Source organism: Neopsephotus bourkii, unplaced genomic scaffold, assembly GCF_033783945.1.
Source record: "Neopsephotus bourkii isolate Nb327-2 ecotype Australia unplaced genomic scaffold, CSIRO-AGI_Nbou_v1 NB_1120, whole genome shotgun sequence".
NCBI lineage: Eukaryota > Metazoa > Chordata > Aves > Psittaciformes > Psittacidae > Neopsephotus > Neopsephotus bourkii.
Genome location: NW_026901606.1, coordinates 1,951,717 through 1,969,467, shown reverse-complemented (window position 1 = coordinate 1,969,467; position 17,751 = coordinate 1,951,717). Strand labels below are relative to the sequence as shown.

The 17,751-nt window shown below is 37.0% G+C and overlaps 1 protein-coding gene and 1 long non-coding RNA gene across 18 annotated transcripts in view; one reads left to right on the top strand and one right to left on the bottom strand.

The window, feature by feature from the left end:
- LOC133217175 (uncharacterized) overlaps positions 1-17,751 on the top strand; it is a 121,281-nt gene that overhangs the window by 46,104 nt on the left and 57,426 nt on the right. The gene's annotated exons all lie outside the window — the stretch shown is intronic.
- The window catches only part of CACNA1D (calcium voltage-gated channel subunit alpha1 D), a 185,296-nt gene continuing 170,579 nt past the window's right edge, over positions 3,035-17,751 (bottom strand). For 15 of the 17 annotated variants that reach the window (XM_061362354.1, XM_061362370.1, XM_061362352.1 and 12 more), the window contains 8 exons: positions 16,422-16,538; positions 14,560-14,927; positions 14,220-14,246; positions 12,884-13,033; positions 10,487-10,650; positions 6,674-6,795; positions 6,252-6,572; positions 3,035-5,242 (listed from right to left, as the gene is read on the bottom strand). In XM_061362354.1, coding sequence (XP_061218338.1) covers positions 4,949-5,242; positions 6,252-6,572; positions 6,674-6,795; positions 10,487-10,650; positions 12,884-13,033; positions 14,220-14,246; positions 14,560-14,927; positions 16,422-16,538 — 1,563 coding nt within the window. In that variant the 3' untranslated portion in view covers positions 3,035-4,948. The remainder of the gene's footprint in view (positions 5,243-6,251; positions 6,573-6,673; positions 6,796-10,486; positions 10,651-12,883; positions 13,034-14,219; positions 14,247-14,559; positions 14,928-16,421; positions 16,539-17,751) is intronic. The other 2 variants (XM_061362357.1, XM_061362364.1) reach the window with 1 other exon arrangement.

Sequence of the window (17,751 nt, the reverse complement as noted above, 5' to 3'; positions counted from 1 at the left end):
CTGGTGCTGAGTTGGAAGCCTTGCTGCTAACTGAGGGAAAGGACTTAATTCATTAGAGCATCTGCATAAAGACAAAATTTGTGAGGATGAAAGATGATAGCAGTGAACTATGCTACAAAAGGAGACAGAGGTAAAACCTTTCTACCTATGTATGTGATGCATTCTTTTGGAATGAGGGGAAGAGCAAGAATATTTTAAGTTATAGGTGATTGAATAACTGTTAATGAGACAATTCATCTCATACAGCTGTGTATTTGATGAAAGCATGTACTGTGAATGGTGTCCTTGTTTATGGTAAATAGTTTTCATTCAGCACCTGTGCTTTTGAGATTTTCATTTAAAGGCATTCAGTAGGCATCTTAGTGTCATTTGAATACAAAGTATTAGGATACTCAGAGTAATATATACTGGTGAGACTTACCACAGTCTTGTGCAGTTGAGAGGGGACACAATTTGGAAAGACAGAATACTGAAATTCCTGCTTTTGCAGATGTACGACTTGAGTTTCTATTCTAGGCATGCAGGATGGGAATTGTTACTATGCAACTGCAGAGAATTAACTAGACACTGTCTTGCATAACTTATCTCTGAACACACACAGAGGTATCCCCTGCCATTATGACAAACTCTAAAATGATGAAGACATAGCAAGGTTAGATATACATGCCAAACTGCATGTGTCTGTGTTCAGGTACACATTGCCCCATCGTGAAATGAGATGATCAGGCATTCCTTCTGAAACATCACCATCTTTTCTTGGAGTTCTAAACATACATAGACAGCATGCAGATTCCTTCCCTTCTAAACACTTGAGTATTTTCATTGCTGTGAACTGTAGTTGCTTTATTAATTTAGGTATCACTGCTATAGAATGTTGAGGTTTCACATGACATTCCTTTGATGCAGTGCTAAAGAAATAGCTTGCATATTTGAAAGCTTTGGTGCCCTGGGGAAAGCTATAGATTGCATCATGCTACCATTAGTTTCTACTACATTGTACCTGGTTGCTGATAGTGAATTCCTGTTAAAATTGTTCTTACTCCTAGCAGAGTCAAGTCTGCTAAGGGATAGTTAGAACAGCTACAAGATATTCTAATAAGCTCTGTGGAGCACTGGCAATCTGCTAGGTAAAATTAACCACCTTTTACACCATAGCGGACTGCAGAACACAGACTCATAATTCCAGAGTTTTACATATTTAACAAAATAATACAGTACGCAATTGAATATTATTCCCAGTTCTACCCAGATATTTTTTGTGTAAATGCAGAGATGATACTATATTATGTATTCAAACCCAGTTAACTGTAAAAGATGTTTGATGTAGGAATTTGTATGTTACAAGACCTGCCAGCATGGCCTGAACCAGCAACAGACTTGCCAAGTGAGCACACCAGCATTTCCATGTTAATAGCTTGCTGCAGATGCTTCAGACACAGTTGGAGGTCTCTGGCTGCAGACAATAACATTAAGAAAGAAAAATGACCAAAGCGTTTCTTTTGTACACATATTTCAGTTCAAGGTGCTTTTAAAAAGCAGCAGAAAATAGCAGCATTTGTAAAACTGCATTACATTTAATTCCTGTAATGCCACTCAAGGTTTTGTACACCAGAATTTTTGATGTTTCTGCAACTTAAGATCCTTTCCAAGTGTCTTATTTCAATTAGGCTGCAACCAAATGAGGCAGCTATGTAAACACTGGAGACCTGGAAAGGGGGCTTGGAATGTGCATTTGCTATAAAATAAACATAGAAACATACTTTGAGGACTAGTAAAAGTATTTATGCATTTTTAAAAATTATAGTTAAAAAAAAAAGTTATTGCAGAGACAACCCAAATGTATCTTATTACGGTGTTATAGTTTTTAGTCTCTATTCTTCTGTCGTCTAAGCTCTAAAAATGAGACACTGTTCAAATGGGAATATATTTTACATATTCACTCGTTCAGTGAATTCGCTTCGCTGTAAAAGACTTAGCAATGTTTAATTCTTTACTAACATTTTCTGTCATTATATACATATATAAACAAATTTGGAAACTCATGAAATACATTTTAATTGCTGAGATAATGTCTTAATTTTTGTATTGAGTAATTATTATGATTAGCAGTATTTTAAGGATGACAATTACCGTGTAATTGTGAGTATATTATGTTTTTCCATATACTTCAGTAATAAAATTGCACAAGTATTCATCCTATGTATCTATATAGATGAATGATTTCCCTTAAACCTTAATTATATAGAACATGGTTTGTAACTCAGTTTCTTTCATTATTTGTTTTTGGGTTTTTTTAAGGACTATTTGCTCATAAAATATCATATCTGCCCTAAACAGTCTCTCATCAGACTACTGAAAGCTGAGGACTAACCGTACTGCAAGAAAATTCAATGAAGTCGGCATAATGTTTTGTGTCTCGCCAGAAAAATGATTGTTATTCAGCACAATTTGCCAAATTTGATGTGCTATCAGAAGTCCATGCAGTTAAGTAACCTAGTCTGGGATTTTTTTCCTCCTCATTTTTTAGTGTTCAATTTCAGTTGCCTTAAAAGGTGGTTTTCAGAAGTGGGTACACCACAGTAGGTGGAAGTGAAAACTACTTATTTCAGAGTGACACCAGATCCAGAAGGCTCTATTTTGGTCTCTTAAAGTTTGTTCCTGTAAGGTGGGAAAGTGTAATAGGGTGACTTACTACTGCATAACCTACCCAAGTGTTTGCTGGCAGACAGCATGAAAGATTTGTTTTGACATTTTAGGGGATTTTGGTCAGATTTTCCTCATTGTTTCCATAGATCTGTAACTAAGGAGATAATAATTACCTAGATAGTAGGGAAGTAATAGCACTCTTTTTTTGTCGGAACACTGTAATCACTCCATATCTGTGTGGTTAACACCAATCATTCATAAAAGACTGGCACACTATGATAATGTAGACTGACAACTATATCCCACACATTCCCTTCCGTTCTCCACACAATGCAGTTTTACCTTTGGAGCTTCTCGGTGAAAACCTATTAGTAAAAGGAGTCCCAAGTATAATAAAATTATTACACAGTTTTATTTTGAAGAACATTTTGCATTTGTTTTAATACAAAATGATGTAAGTCAAGAAATAATTTACAAACCTTTATGTTCTTATCCTGGCATTTGAAATAAGAATGATTTCAGAGGAAGTCTGTAAGTTATTCATAGGAAACTGTCATTATGTACAAAACATTTATTGACATGTTTTAAACATCACATTTATAAAAATGTGAACTGGATTGCTATCTAGCATGTGAACTACAGGTAAAACCTGATAAGATAACTTGTTAGAACAAGTCTTTGTTATCCAGTGCTAACAAAATAGACAGTAGCTTTCAGTGTTTTTTGATTTTCCTCCAAGGACATTTCAGCCTCAAAGTCATTTCAGGGTTTTACTGCATTGTGAACAATATCTAAGCCCTCTCTTGTTTGCATAAAAATAAATCTTTGAAACAGGACACAGAACAACAGAAAGATAGAGGCAATAGTGTACTACTTATATCAAGGTTTTTGGTTCTGTGAAGAATCATTTTTATCATACTTCTTCTCTTTCCAAGCAAAGTAAGTACTACTGAAGTAAAGCATTTTCATTTACCTGTGAAATTTCTGCCCAAGATGCTTCCTGTCAAAGTAGGGTATGTGGGTAACATACTTTGTCAAAACAAATTGTCTCATGACCAGTAATATCTTGGCATGAACTTCCCAATTTTTTAACGATTTTAATAGTTATTTTTTACCAGGAAAGTAATTAAAAAAATTAGAGCTTGTTTTTCAATTAAAATGTTAAAGTAACTTAAATATTTTACCTTTCCAAGTATAAGATTGTAAATAGTCAACTATGCATCCCTTACACAGAGAGATTCATTTGACTCAATTAGGCAATAAAAAAAAAAATCTCTTCTGTTGCCAAGTTCAAACTTGACACTTTATCCCAAGAAGAGATTTACACTGAGAGAGGTGGCTCTATTTAAATATTTATGCTATAGATCTATATATTCCAAGTAAAAATACTTCTATCTAGAATTCTGTGGAGAGTTACAATAATTAGGGTCCATAAATATTGCTGCAGTTCAATTACAGTACAATAATTACAAAATATAGAACATCTCTTTACAAATACAAATCATTGTATATTACAATTCATTTACAATAATTTCTACTATATAATTTTTAGCAAACTATCTTATCTAATTCTACTATAACCTGGTTGCAAGTGCATTAGTAAGAATGCATTTATTCCAGTATATTTTGCCCTTAACGTGATAGTCATAAAACAGACTATCTGAATGATATTTCCTATGTAAACTGGTGTTACATATGACAGATTACTTTTTCTATAACTTCTTTTTTCCAACAATCTCTAACAGGTAGAGCATGACAAACTGTATTTTAGAAGAGCATTAAGAAAAAAAATCAGGAGGCAAGTTTGAAAACAACATTAGAATGGATATGCAGTGGGTAGCGGATATGCTATTCAGTACTGAGGTAATGACATTATTGGTTGTCATCACTCATCTCTTGTTGCTATTTCCCACACAATTTTGTGCCAAACTTAAACAGACATTTTCATTGACAAAATCCTGCTCTACTGGGAAGGACAGCAGCACAAGGTTGAAAGACAGGCAAGATATTACACCTCAGAATCCCACTCTAGCCCTCAAAAAACCTGATTGTCACAGTCTACTTGGTTTAAAAATAACCTTATTCCTACAGAGGAACTGAAAATCCTGTGGGAGGAGACGATGTACTGCAGCTCTGATCACATTTCGGCAACCTGGAGATAATAAATTTATTGGTTATGGCTTCCTTGAGGTGTGACATCACTTGTACAAAACTTGATTGGTTATTCACTCCAGCTAGTGCCTAACATCTTAAAACTATGAGGCACTTTTTCTGTTATTAGAATCATTTTCCTTACTAAATACTATAAGCTTGTAATGCATATCATTTCATCAGCTAAGTCTTCCTCATATCGTCCAGTTTCTGGTTCTTCATCACTGTAGCCAGTATCAAAATCTTGAAGTTCATAATCTTGTCTGCTTAAAATAGGAAACATATCCCCATTGGTCCCATTGCTAATATTCCCATTGAGAAGATTACTGGCAGCACTTTCCATCTCATCAATAGTCATATCACATGCATCAGCAATCTCGTGTTTTGTAGCTGAAACAAAGTTAGGGTCCTTTGCATATCTTCCTAGGCCTTCAGATATAAGTACCTGGCAGATGGAGGGAAGAGAATGAGATACATAGTGGAATTGCAGAAGAACAGACAGGTCATTATAATGTTTTGCATTTGTGAAAAATACTAGAACCCCCCTGCTGAATCACTATGGCAACCCACAGCAAAACTGTATATATAAGAACAATCAAATCTCATCAACAATTGAATGGCTCCAAACCACACTGTATCAGTTGTGTGATAGTGCAACCAATAGTACAACACATCTGATGTTTTTCTTCAGAAATTTGTGAGTAGTCTGATAAACACGAATCATCAGGCTGATATACTGAAGACAACAGTTAATATATCCCAGATGGTGCAATTAGAACAACTGCCTGAAACACACATTTCTATATGTTCTTGGTACTTTAGAGTACATGCAAGAAAGATGCTGAATCCCCTTTTCAAATAAAATCTAACAAAGTATATTGCTTAGGTCATCACAATGGAAAGGAAGTGGTAGATGGAAGCAAGAACAGTAACATTTTCTCAGAAATGCTATATAATGTTTATCTTCAAATCCTTTTTATTATAAAAGAGGATTCTTAGCATCTTTAGTACACCTAGAACCAATCCTTGTAGTTGTTATTCACCTCTCTGCATTTAATGCACTGATTCATTCAGATTATTCCAAAACTGGCGATGTATTTCTTTCGAAACAACAGGGAGAGCAAACATGTGCATCATCTCCTTCCTGTCAGCCACTGCAGAAGGACACTTCATAATGATGCTCATCTAGAAAATCTGAATTTCAAACCCCTTTGAAATCTCTTCAGTGCTCTGACACACTGATGTTAAGATCTGGATTCAGTAGAAATCATTTACTGCATGACAACTATGAATAAGTTCCCCTGTCTCTACCTAAGAACAGTTTTGCACTTTGAAACTGAAAATATTACATTTCAGAGAGGTAATGTGAACTGAGTTACATGTTTTTTAATTTTAACACAAAAACCAAACACACAAACACTCTCACCTACTTCAGAGGTTTCTGTGATACTTACCGCTTCTACCAAACTGTCTGCACTCCTCTGTTTGTCACTGTGTTTATGCCTCAAGTCATTAGGTACAGTTAAATTGGCTGGTGTAAATGTTCGGTAGGAAATCTCAGGGTCATCTGTGTACCAAGAGCTCCTGTGCAAGGAAGGCAGGCTACCATTCATATGCTCTGTAGATTCAGCCCTATCGACCTGGATTAGGGGTGTATAATATGGAGAACGGTCCCTGTTGGGAGGGGTTGCAGGTGGGGTAGCCCAGGAACGCGTTGAACGACTTGGTGAATGTTTATGAGCTTTGCTGGAATCCAGACCTGCAACAGCCATGACCTGATAAGGGGAAGAATTTTAGAAGTTAGTGATTTCAAATGCTTGGTCATACTCTTCTCAGGAGTTAGTTCAAAGCAAGGTAAATAAGAGTCTGTGTTTACCTGCTGTTGCATTAAGTGAAGGGGTAAAGCAGTGCGATGGTGGAAATTAGGAGAGAGTGGTATGTCGTCTTGACTACTTTGCCGGCGGAGGCATTCGAAGTTAAAGGAAGATCGTCTATTTGCTACAGGGAAACCATAATTCATTAGGAAAATTAAATACTTTCCTTCAAAGTCTATTTCCAAAATTCCACTGTGAGTCAATCACCACACAAATAAAAACAGATACCCAGTAAGAAATAAGTTGTGCTCACAGGAGCAAGCAGCTGGTTATCAGATAAAAGATAGATTCGCATATGAGCAAATGCAGTCACAGGTAGAAATTGTATGCACAGCATCACATGACAGAATGGGAAGCAGCTGTTTCACAGCACAAACTTGTGTTGTTCAGCAGACTGGTTCAGACACTAGAGTTTTGCTGTAAACTGCTGTAAACAGTTACAAAGCAGAGTTTCTTCTTTCTTCCCCAAGGCTGTAAACTCTTCTTTCTAATGAACCAGACTTCCCAAAAGAAATACCAAATCCCCAGTTCCTTGAAGGCAATGTGCAATATGGAAAATCATATCCAAGTTGACTTATGTTGTCAGTTCCTGGTGTTTATTCCATTACTTATGACAACAAGAAGCCATAGTCTGTCCTGTTATGTATTCACGTGACTGAAAGAACAGGAAAAGTAGAAATCTAAACTGATCAAGGTGTTTGGCTGATGTAGAAATGTCTCAGCTAGTCTTGGTGAAAGCAGGTGAAACAATGGGAAGCAGCACATAGGTATAATTCCTCTGTGCAAGCATCACTCTGGAAAACTGAAAGGAGCCTGGCTGTACAAAGCAGTGATACAAAATTGTGCTCTCTTGGAACTGACAGAAACTATTCTCAGTTTCTGTTTTTCGAACCCCAAGAATTTTGTGTACAGAATTGAAGAGTTAAGGGATTCCTCATAGTTACAACCAGACGCTTAAGTGCTAGATACTGACAATAAAGGGTCCTTAAAGAGCCACTGCATTAAAACAGGCACCTTTGGTTTGCATTCAGTTTGGACCACTGAATGCAAACTTTCTGTCCATTGCTTCTATGGTAAATCCAAATACAGGAATGGAAGCCTTACTCCTGATCCTAACAGATGCAAAAAGTCCCAGTGCCAAAATGAATGAAAAGTGAACAAAAAAGTCCCCTCATTCAAAACCAGATACTTTGCACATGCTTTTCCCCAGGAAGGAGTCTGAAAGAACATGGCAATTATTCTCAGTACACTTCTGAAAGATGCTTGAATGCTGTATATAATGAGTTTGGTATAAAAACGTCTAGAAAGCTCAACACAGAGCTCAATATACTAACTACAGTACCCAGCCAACATACTGTATGTTATATTAACTTGGACTGAATACAGATGCTAGCAGAAACTGTTCAGTGCAATGTTAAAAGTTTGGGGGTTTCGCTTTTTTGCCTTTTTTATTTTTCTTTTTTCTTTCTGCATATGAGAACACCAAGGCTTCTTCCCCAGGCCAAAGAGTCCATTCACTAGTTACAAATAATAGGTTTGAGCTTCTTTTAAAATCTGCTGAGATACCAAGCCTCTAAAATTTCTTACCTGTGTTCCTGAACATTGAATAAATGGTTATGATAGAAGGTATGACTGTGCTCTTGTGACTTTATGCTGGTGTAAGTCAAAGGACTTCCTACATTACCCATACGCAACTTAGATGAGAACTAGGTCCTCTTATCCTAGGCTATCAAATATCCTCCTACCTAGTACATTTATTTAGTCTCTTGTACATGAGATAGAAAGTGTAGGCTTCTTCTAAAGAAATGTCTGCTTAATACTGTCACTAGAACTTTATCAGAAAAGCTAAATGAGTCCCAAAGGCTGCAATCACAGGAAGCTGCCAACCCTTCCCTTGTAACACTTCCAAGGGAAGGCCCCAGAGGATTTTTATGAAAGCATGTTCTCCTGCAACGTATGGAACGGATATATATAATATCCATCTAGTTCTTTGGCTTAAAATTCCTCTGCTATCAGAAAAGCTTGTAGAAAGAGTCTCCTTTCACAGCCTCCACTTTGATGTCTTTTCCTTTTCTGCTACTAAAAGAGAACTAACAGCTTTCTGTACATTTCACTATCATTCATCCCAGTTGAGTTATTTACGCTCTGTAAGTGCAAATCTCACATTCTTTCTGCTTTCTCCACCTGTGCCCCTTAAGGTCAGAAAGCCAAAGAGTAGAGAGCAGGAGTCATCTTCTAACGAGATGAGTGACAAATGTGAGGATGCAGCACTGACAGATTGCTGAAGAATGTTTCTTTTATTATATAATGATACACTTCATTGTGGCCTTTTACTACAGTTTTCTGTAGCTTTAAATAATCGGAGACTGTACCTTAGACGTTGTATAATGATCCCACTACACTTTCTCTGAAACACACTTTAAAAGTCTATGCCTGCATTTTCTTTAGGGTGTCAGAGACAAAAACGGCCTGTCCTTTTCCTACCCATAGGGTCCTTACAGTCGTACTTCCACAGAAAAATGGACTGTGACTGGCTGCTAGCATTAGCAGAATGAAAGGACTCTGTTTTCACTAGAAAGCGAATTCACCATGTAGCAGCCAAAACGTGGAGACTCTTCTAGAAATGCCCCTGAATTGTCTGGTTTGGATGGCACTGATTAGACAGCATCACGCAAAGACGTGTAACAGACCCAGCTGTGCCAACCATGCTATGCATAAGGTTCTCTTAGGGACACTATTGGGCTGCATGTTGCTGAGAGCAGAGTGTTTTTTTCTTGTGCACCAGCAAGAAAGAGGTTCGGGAAGAGGTTTATTTTACAGTTCACAACCCCGAGTGCTTCCTGTCTGTTAAGTGTCAAAGCTCAGACAGCAAATTCCAAGAGCTTTGAATCTGCCTAACTTCACCAGAGGATGATCCCAGCTAATCTCTGCAGTATGGCCTGGAGCATACAAAGCCAAAATTACAAGATAAGAAGCATAAGAGCATTCAAAAATGCAGACAAAACAACATTGTGCTTAAAAAGAAACCAAGGGAAAGATCCAAGGAGAATGCATGAAAATTAAAGAAACAGGTAAAAAAGCAGTTGACAATGTTAATTCAATCTATAAATAGAAGTATTTTCTTCCCCAGAAGAAACACAGGATATTAAGCATTGTTCTTGAGATGGCAGAATAAAGTACCAATGGGAATGTGAAATAAGATGCTTAGCTCAGGATAACATTTTTTTTCCACAGGGGCTTGAGAAACTCACATCAAAAGCTAAAGGCAGCTCAAAAGTTATGAAAAAACCCCCACAACCAAAGCATCATTAAGCTCACACTTCGTAAAGATGGAAATGGAAATGATCACAATGCCATTAAACAGTGTGACTGGTAAAGGAACAGGGAAGTGCCAGCAAGTGAGTCACTGGAGAAGTGGCTCTGACTGGGGCAGACCTGCAGGTGTGACTAACAGGCACATAGGCTAAAACCCTCTGATCAAAGTTTCAAAGCAAACCACTGACATCTTCTATTGTGCTCTGTCTTCATTTATCAAATCAAGATAAAACCGGCAATCAAATTGGTTATTTTTGTATTATTGGAGGAGTGAGGCAAGAGATACTAGAAAGACTGAGTTGTGAGGATCCACTGATTTTCTGAGGCGGCTCTCAGGATGGACAGATATGGCTGCCAGACATAATAATCCACTAGCAGCCATAATCAAGAAATGCCATGTTTGAAATCCAAGTTAAAAAGAAGCCTTTTTAAACTGGAACGTGTCTGAATGCATCAAAATAGTTCCATATTTGCAAACAAATTGTCCTCAATGTACTTACGTGTTGGTGTTGGAGGTAGCAGCCGTCTCCTAGGAGATCTTTTTGTGTCATAACAGATCTGTGAATCATCTTCCTCAAAAAACCCATGTGGGTGATGATAACCTTTGGGTCTCTCAAAATCTGAGTCATGGCAGTGATACCTACAGTGGTAATCATACATATGCCTGCATTTAAAATACAATAAAAAACATGTTATTTCAGTGAGTTCTTGTAAACTGCTCTATTAGATTTCTTCTAGAAGATTTTTAATGCTATGCTTTCTCCAGCAAGATAACCAAACACTACATTATATAATTACATGACTCAAGTTTAAAATCCAGTTTCTGTATGCAAACTGATTTTGAGATAGCGAGCATAGACTTTTGTAATAGTATAGTTACATAGTAAGTTCTCAGGTGAAGATTTTTTCAGATTCTATTTTCTGTGAAGTCATTCTTGCCAGTACAGGCTCAAATGTAGGGCCCCAGCTGTACAGTGCTGAAAAAAAATACAAAATAAAGACACCCTTTCCTTACTCCTGCCATGCCCTCTTGTGAACCCTGGGTACTACGTGGGAGCACAGAAACTCAGAGAATGGATTTAAACCTTTTACAGTCCAGTTAATTCTCTTACTGAAAAATCAGACCTTAGGAGGGTGTTCTCTGACTGTATCAAAAATCAATACAATCAGTTTGACAATATAAAAAAATTAGTGACTTGAGAGCTCTGTAAAATTATCCTTCATGGAAATCTTAGCAAACCAATAAAACACAGATCAGGCTGCCAATCTTGCCAGAATTCAGATGGCAAAGAAAGACAGTATAAGAGGAGGAAGAGAATTAAGTATGTCTGGCATTTGTGCATATGCGCTTATGGATCTAAGATAAAATGGTAATAAATTCCTCTTTTTCTGTGCTGGACTTCAAAGTAAAAAAAAAAAGGATTGATAGAAGTAGAGGATATTTTTGAGAAGTTACTGAATAATTCAGCAGAAAAGAAACACAGCTTTTGTAAGGAAGATGAACACAATCTACTCAACATCTAAATGCACCCGTCTTTCTACATCATATGAAAAGGTGAATATTATGGAATGAAAAAAAGAATTACAAGATAGTTGGGAAAAAAGTGCTTTTTTTTTTTTTTAATAATAGAAAGCCTTTCAGTATTACTAAATACAGGTCTGGTTCCGCGACAGGTTGGTACTCAGAAAACATCAGAACCATCTCACATTTTGAAGACTGAATCGGGAATATCAGGACTTCCTCCCAAAGAGCACCAAAACATTGCCTGAAAAACTTGACACCTATTAGTTATGTACAGGAGGGGTCCCAGTGCAAAGTTAGGATCTGCCCTATTGCTGAAGCCACAGGTACAGTGCTCAAATCAAACTAATCTGCTAATGCTCAAAACTAAACTAATTTGGGAGCCACTGTTCTAAAGTTAGAAAAACCCACCCCAGTCAATTTCTGAAGAAACTGTGTGAAATAAAGTTGCAGAGAAAAGCTTTAATTTATCAAAGGCCTTTTCTTCTTAAATCTGAAATTAAGATATCAAATGCAAAGACCACAGGAGTTAAATACACAGGATGAGGCAAGAGTTGTTAAAAAACACTACTGGACCCTACTGTACAGAAATACTGTAATTAATTAGAATAGTATTCCAAGTTTTGGCCGGAGAAAATAGAAATGAGTTTGAAAACTGAGAGAAACCAGTTTACAAAACTAGAACGCTGTAGTTACAGCAAGGAGCCTCAGATTAATACAAATTTGGCCATTATGCAGAAATACATATTTGTAAGAAATGTTAGTTGTTGACTAAAATTCACTTGATAGCATTTCCATAAAGGTTAGGAATAAAACTTAAAAACATCTGTTCCAAACATGTGAAGGACAGGACAACTATGCCTGTGTGTTTGCACTAAGAAGACAAAAAATGGTCCCAAGAGAAGGATTATTAGTAAAGAGGTGAAATGAGAATTTTGAAGAGGAAGTCGTCCAATTCTTTATTGGTCCAGCTAGTACTACTTTATGATCTCAGTTCAGAGATCATCAATTTCACCTTTCCTTTTACCTTATAGCAAAATTCATTCCTAAAGATTCCTCTGAGCTTGATCCATCTTCCATTGTATGTGGAATTTTATTTCAAAATGAAACACTTCAGTTATGCACTAGTTTATACTCAGTTAAAGGAACTTTGTGCTTTCCTTTGGCTTTGGTGAAGTTTTGATGGAGTCAGCACATGATATCAAATACAAAAGATCTTTAGTCCACATACTATTTCTCTTCACCATTGCACTTGGCTGCAGTTGTGGAGTACTAACTTCATTAGAGAATTTTCAGTGTAAGCGCTTAGTGAAGCTTTTCCAGATACATACATAACTTATTAAAATACTTTTCCCAGTTTAACAAATATCCTCACCTGTTTCCTGACAACATACTGTCTTCCTCATAATATTCTTCTCCACTAAAATACTCCTGCTCTCCCAAATAATGATCATCATTGCAATAATCTTGAACTGCATGCTCTTCACGGCAAATAGTAGGTCGACGCCCATCACCAGAGTCAGATCTGTAAGCAGCAAACAAATGTTTTTAAAAAATATTTTCTCTATATAAATTATATATTGTATATTTTATAGACAGTTCTTTTAATGTGTTTCCAAGAAAAAAAGAAAGAAAACACAAGACAAGTATTAATATCTCCTGCTGTCAGAATTATGTCGAACTGCAGTTCAGATCATGTCTATTTCATGTTACCTGAAGATGACCTCCCTTTATTTCCTTAGGGTACAAATAAGAAAATAATTAATACGGGGATGCTCAATGAAGTCAAATACATTTAAGACATTTTTACAAAATATAAACTCAGAGTACTTTGAGAAAACACTGCATCTCTCAAATGCCTGAAGTTTGCCAAACGGCCAAAATACTAAGGGGCACTTGCTGAGATATTCCAAGAAAAGTCTAGGCATTAAAAACTAGCACTGAATGCACAGTCAGCAATGCACTACAAATGACACAATACACCCTATTTTTAAAATTGTCTTAGAAAATACTCAGACATAAAGAAAGTTGAAGAGGGGCAAGAACGTGTAGTGATAGGACAAGGGGGAATAGCATTAAACTGGAAGAGGGTAGATTTAGATCAGACATTATGAATAAATTCTTTGCTGTGAGGATGGTGAGGCACTGGCACAGGTTGCCCAGAGAAGCTGTGGCTGCTCCATCCCTGGCAGTGTTTAAGGCCAGGCTGGATGGTGGTTGAAGCAACCTGGTCTAGTGGAAGGTGTCCCTGCCTGTGCCAGGGGGGTTGGAACTGGATGAGCCTTAAAGCCCCTTCTGACCCAAACCATTTTATGATTCTGTGATTAACCAGGAGAGATTCTGGGTCCCCTATAAATGGCACTGCACACATTAATATCAAAACTAAAGCCAGTGTTTTTCCAGTCTACACAAGTCAATTTTAAATAAGGACTGCCATTAGGTGCAATTTTTTTGACTGTCGAAAACTGCACAAACCCGTTTGGACTTTAAAAGGGATGGAATAATTTTACCTTTACCAGAAGTTTATCCTTTTAGAACAGGCAATGGAAAATTTGACTTTGAAACTGTCACTTAAATTATTCAGTGTATGCATTGTCATAGTTGATTTTGAAAATTGTACAGAAGGAAAAAAAGGAAAGAAAGAAAAGGAAGGAAGAAAAGGAAAAAATATATTTGTCCTTTTCAATTGCAGTGGAAATATACCAACTCACCTAATATATGTTTCATAGTAACGGGTTCTATCCAGGTAAACCATGAAAAAAAGGAGAAAGGTATTTTAAAATCAGGTAGTTTAGAGAAATTAATTGATGATTACAACGTCTGTGCTGTAACTAACAATTGCACTTTCAAGAAAACTAGTACTTTCAAACCTCATTAAAGTTATGTACATTTCCCATACATCAGAGCTATATTTTCAACACATTTCATATATCAGTAGGCAACAAAAATGAAGCTAAATATACAAATTAGTTTCATGTAGCATAAGTTTTCTTATAGTTGTTTTATAATACATTAATTTATTTAAAAGCAAATACATATTTATAAGCTTACCTCCTACTGCTTGGCCTTCTGCGTTTTTCATGATCAGTTCTGGAGTATGAATGGTAACCATTTTCAGATCTATGCTCATGATTTCCAAAACTTGCGTGTTTTCCATGAACAACTTTAGACACATTGGCATTATTGAGATTGGCATTTGTTGAGTTTGGAACTTGCTTTCCCACTGAGTTGTGATTGTGATGATTGTGGTATACAGGATTTCCTGCCTGATGATACATATTTTTCTCAGTATCACTTGCAGATGGAATTGAAGGCCGCTGGACATGTAATGGACGGTGTGTGGTGTTGATCTGTTGAAATGAATCTCGTCTGTCACTGCTAATATGGTTAATGTGGTTGCCAAAGAGGGCACCATTCCTCTGTTTTAGGGGAAGAGAAATTAAAAATTATGTTAAATACATGAACAGAACATACTTCTGTCTCCTACATGCATAAAAAAGTAGCAATTCAAATAATCCATGATTTTTCTTTCTAATTTCACAATGCTTCAGATGGGATCTCCTCAAGTGATAGAAATGTGATTGTGATAATGACAATGTTTGTATTCGGAGTCAAATCAACACTGTGCTGTGATTATTATTCTTTTTTCCATACAACTAGACGTGACATCCAGCTTTCTCCACACATAGGAGAAACCTAGATTTTCATATATGAACATGCACCAAGTTCCTCAGAAAGGGACATTTCTGCTGAATTTCTGAGAACACTTTGGGGGAATTCTATTCTGTTCTTCCAGAGCATCAGTTTGCAAGAGGTGTCACTCAGACAGGATGGAGTGCCATGCAAGAGCTTGCAAGCATATCTCAGGTAGATAACATTCAGCTTCAGTGCTCCCATTCATTTTTTTTGCAGAGGTACAAAAAAGAGAGTGACTATCAGCCCTGAGAGTGTAATGGATGGTGAAAGGGAGAATGCAGTGCTAAATTATGACTATGGCATGCAGCTCTCTTTCACATCTGACCCAGAGTATGTATCCTCCCTGTCTAGCCAGGTGTGATCTTGGATGACAGCAGTCTGTCTTGAAGCTCAATCTAGGGAAGACAGGAGGTAACGATGGTTGACGGAGAAATGCGTCTACTGGTGGTAACTGTGGCACTGTCTCCAGTGCCACATCCTCCTTTTTTTCAAAGAACAATAGCAAGCTATGGGGCTTCTGACATAATTACTGCCAAAGTGAGCTTTTATATCTGCTTCTTCTGAAATGCTTGTGGAAAATTAAGTTTTCTTCCCAGCTGACAAATGGTTTGCAGAACACTCCTAATTATAATACCAGCTTTATGTGCTTACCATTAGACTGAGTATCTATAGCTTAAGAGAGGAAAACAGACTTTTTTTTTTTCTGCTTCTTATCAATATCCCTCACAGGAAATTGGTAATTACATTTATATTTCATTGACCTCTGTGTGATTCCAGGCGTTCATTTTAAAATATGCAGCTCTGTCTATTGTGGTTTGGCTGCACAGAACCTAATTCTCTTCTTCCTGTCTATCACTGCGGAAGTTAAGAAACTTCCAGATTAAACCTTGCCGCTACCAAAATTTGAGATGACAAGGTTCATGCCTTTTCTTAGGATTTGCTTAAGAAAAAGTAAGAATTAATGTGAAAGAATTGAGGGTAGGTGAATCATCCTCCAGCAACTGCTTTCTAAATTTATGAGACGCAAATGTCCTTGTAATACCATTTGTATGGGTATATAGAAAATATATTCATTTATTAAATATTTATATTGTGCTGATTCGAGGGAATTTTTAATTACTATTGTTGTTATTGTTACTTCATATTCAGGGATAAGCTCATTCTTTAATCTCATATTATATGACAAAACAATTTACATAGCTGTGTTTTGACATTACTTTATAAACATCTTCCTCCTCATCTGGATTGTTTTCCTCTGGTTCATCATCTTGCAAGTCACAGGATATAGCTCGGCGAATTTCAGGGCCAATATCATGAAGTGTCCTTAGTCCTGCCTAAATCAATGACAATATCATAATACATTAGGTAGGCAAATTCTTTTCATTCTTTAATTACAGGTGTGTAAATTTATTTTAAAGGAAAGTTTACAACTTTTTGTATCCTGACATCCACAGATGTCAGATCCTACTATAAGTCTGCTTTACTGCTATTAATAAGAGGCTTCCATTCCAGTACAACCATGTTGATATGACCATGTCTTTATTACCATAGTGTAGATCCTGACCACTGATGTTTATGGAGCCCTATGGAAATAAAATTCATCTTATAGTAAAGTGTAAGCAATCAGCAGGAACTATAACAAAATGCATTTCAATGAGATGTATATTTAATGTAAAAACATGTTTGCAGCCTGTGTCCACAAAGGAAACACAGGATCTTTGCTATAGCAACAGCAGTTTTAGCAGAGCTCAGATGGGAAAGAAAGCAGTGAAATAATTCCAGCTCATCTGCACTGCACCGTGATATGCAGATATTCAATTTAAAGCTTTAGTTTAGGACAGGAAACCATCATGCTACAGTAACATAGTCCTCAGCGTGTATTGGTTCAGATTCCTCTTAAGCCCTTTATGACAAGCAACCATTAGGAAAAGGGATAATGCTGAAACTGCCAAGGACAGACCTGCATGTTAGAAATTAAACAGACAGCATGCTCTGGGCAAAGAATTCAGTGCTTTTGTAGAGGCCTGCTTTACTTCAAAAAAGGAGATGTTTTTCCTGCTTCAACTCTGGCTGTCACGGTCTGAAACAAAAAGCAGACTTGTGCTTCCCAATTCTTTTTCCTTTTCAATCTCCTCAGGTTCAGAAGAAATCAAGGATTTATTTGTTCATGCTTTACACCTCTAAAACTCATGCACAGCACTTGGCTCAATACATCGATGATCTCAAAGTCTGATTTTAATTTTCTCTTCTTTTTTACATTTTTTGATGCACATGTTGGGGCTATTTCAGCCCATCAGAGCTGTACTACTATGGCATGACACTGACATTGAGTGTTACTGACCCTGAGGTGGCATGAATCTGTGTGGAGAATTTTATGTTTCAGAGCTCCAAACACAGCTGAAGGACACTGGAAGGCACCAAACATGGCTTGGTCCCATTCATGCCATTTATTGCATGCATTCCCTGGAGTACATCACAGCATCACAGTCAGGTTCCAGCTCAGCATGGAAATAGCTGGTTTGCTGGGGAACAAAATGGTGTTTTATG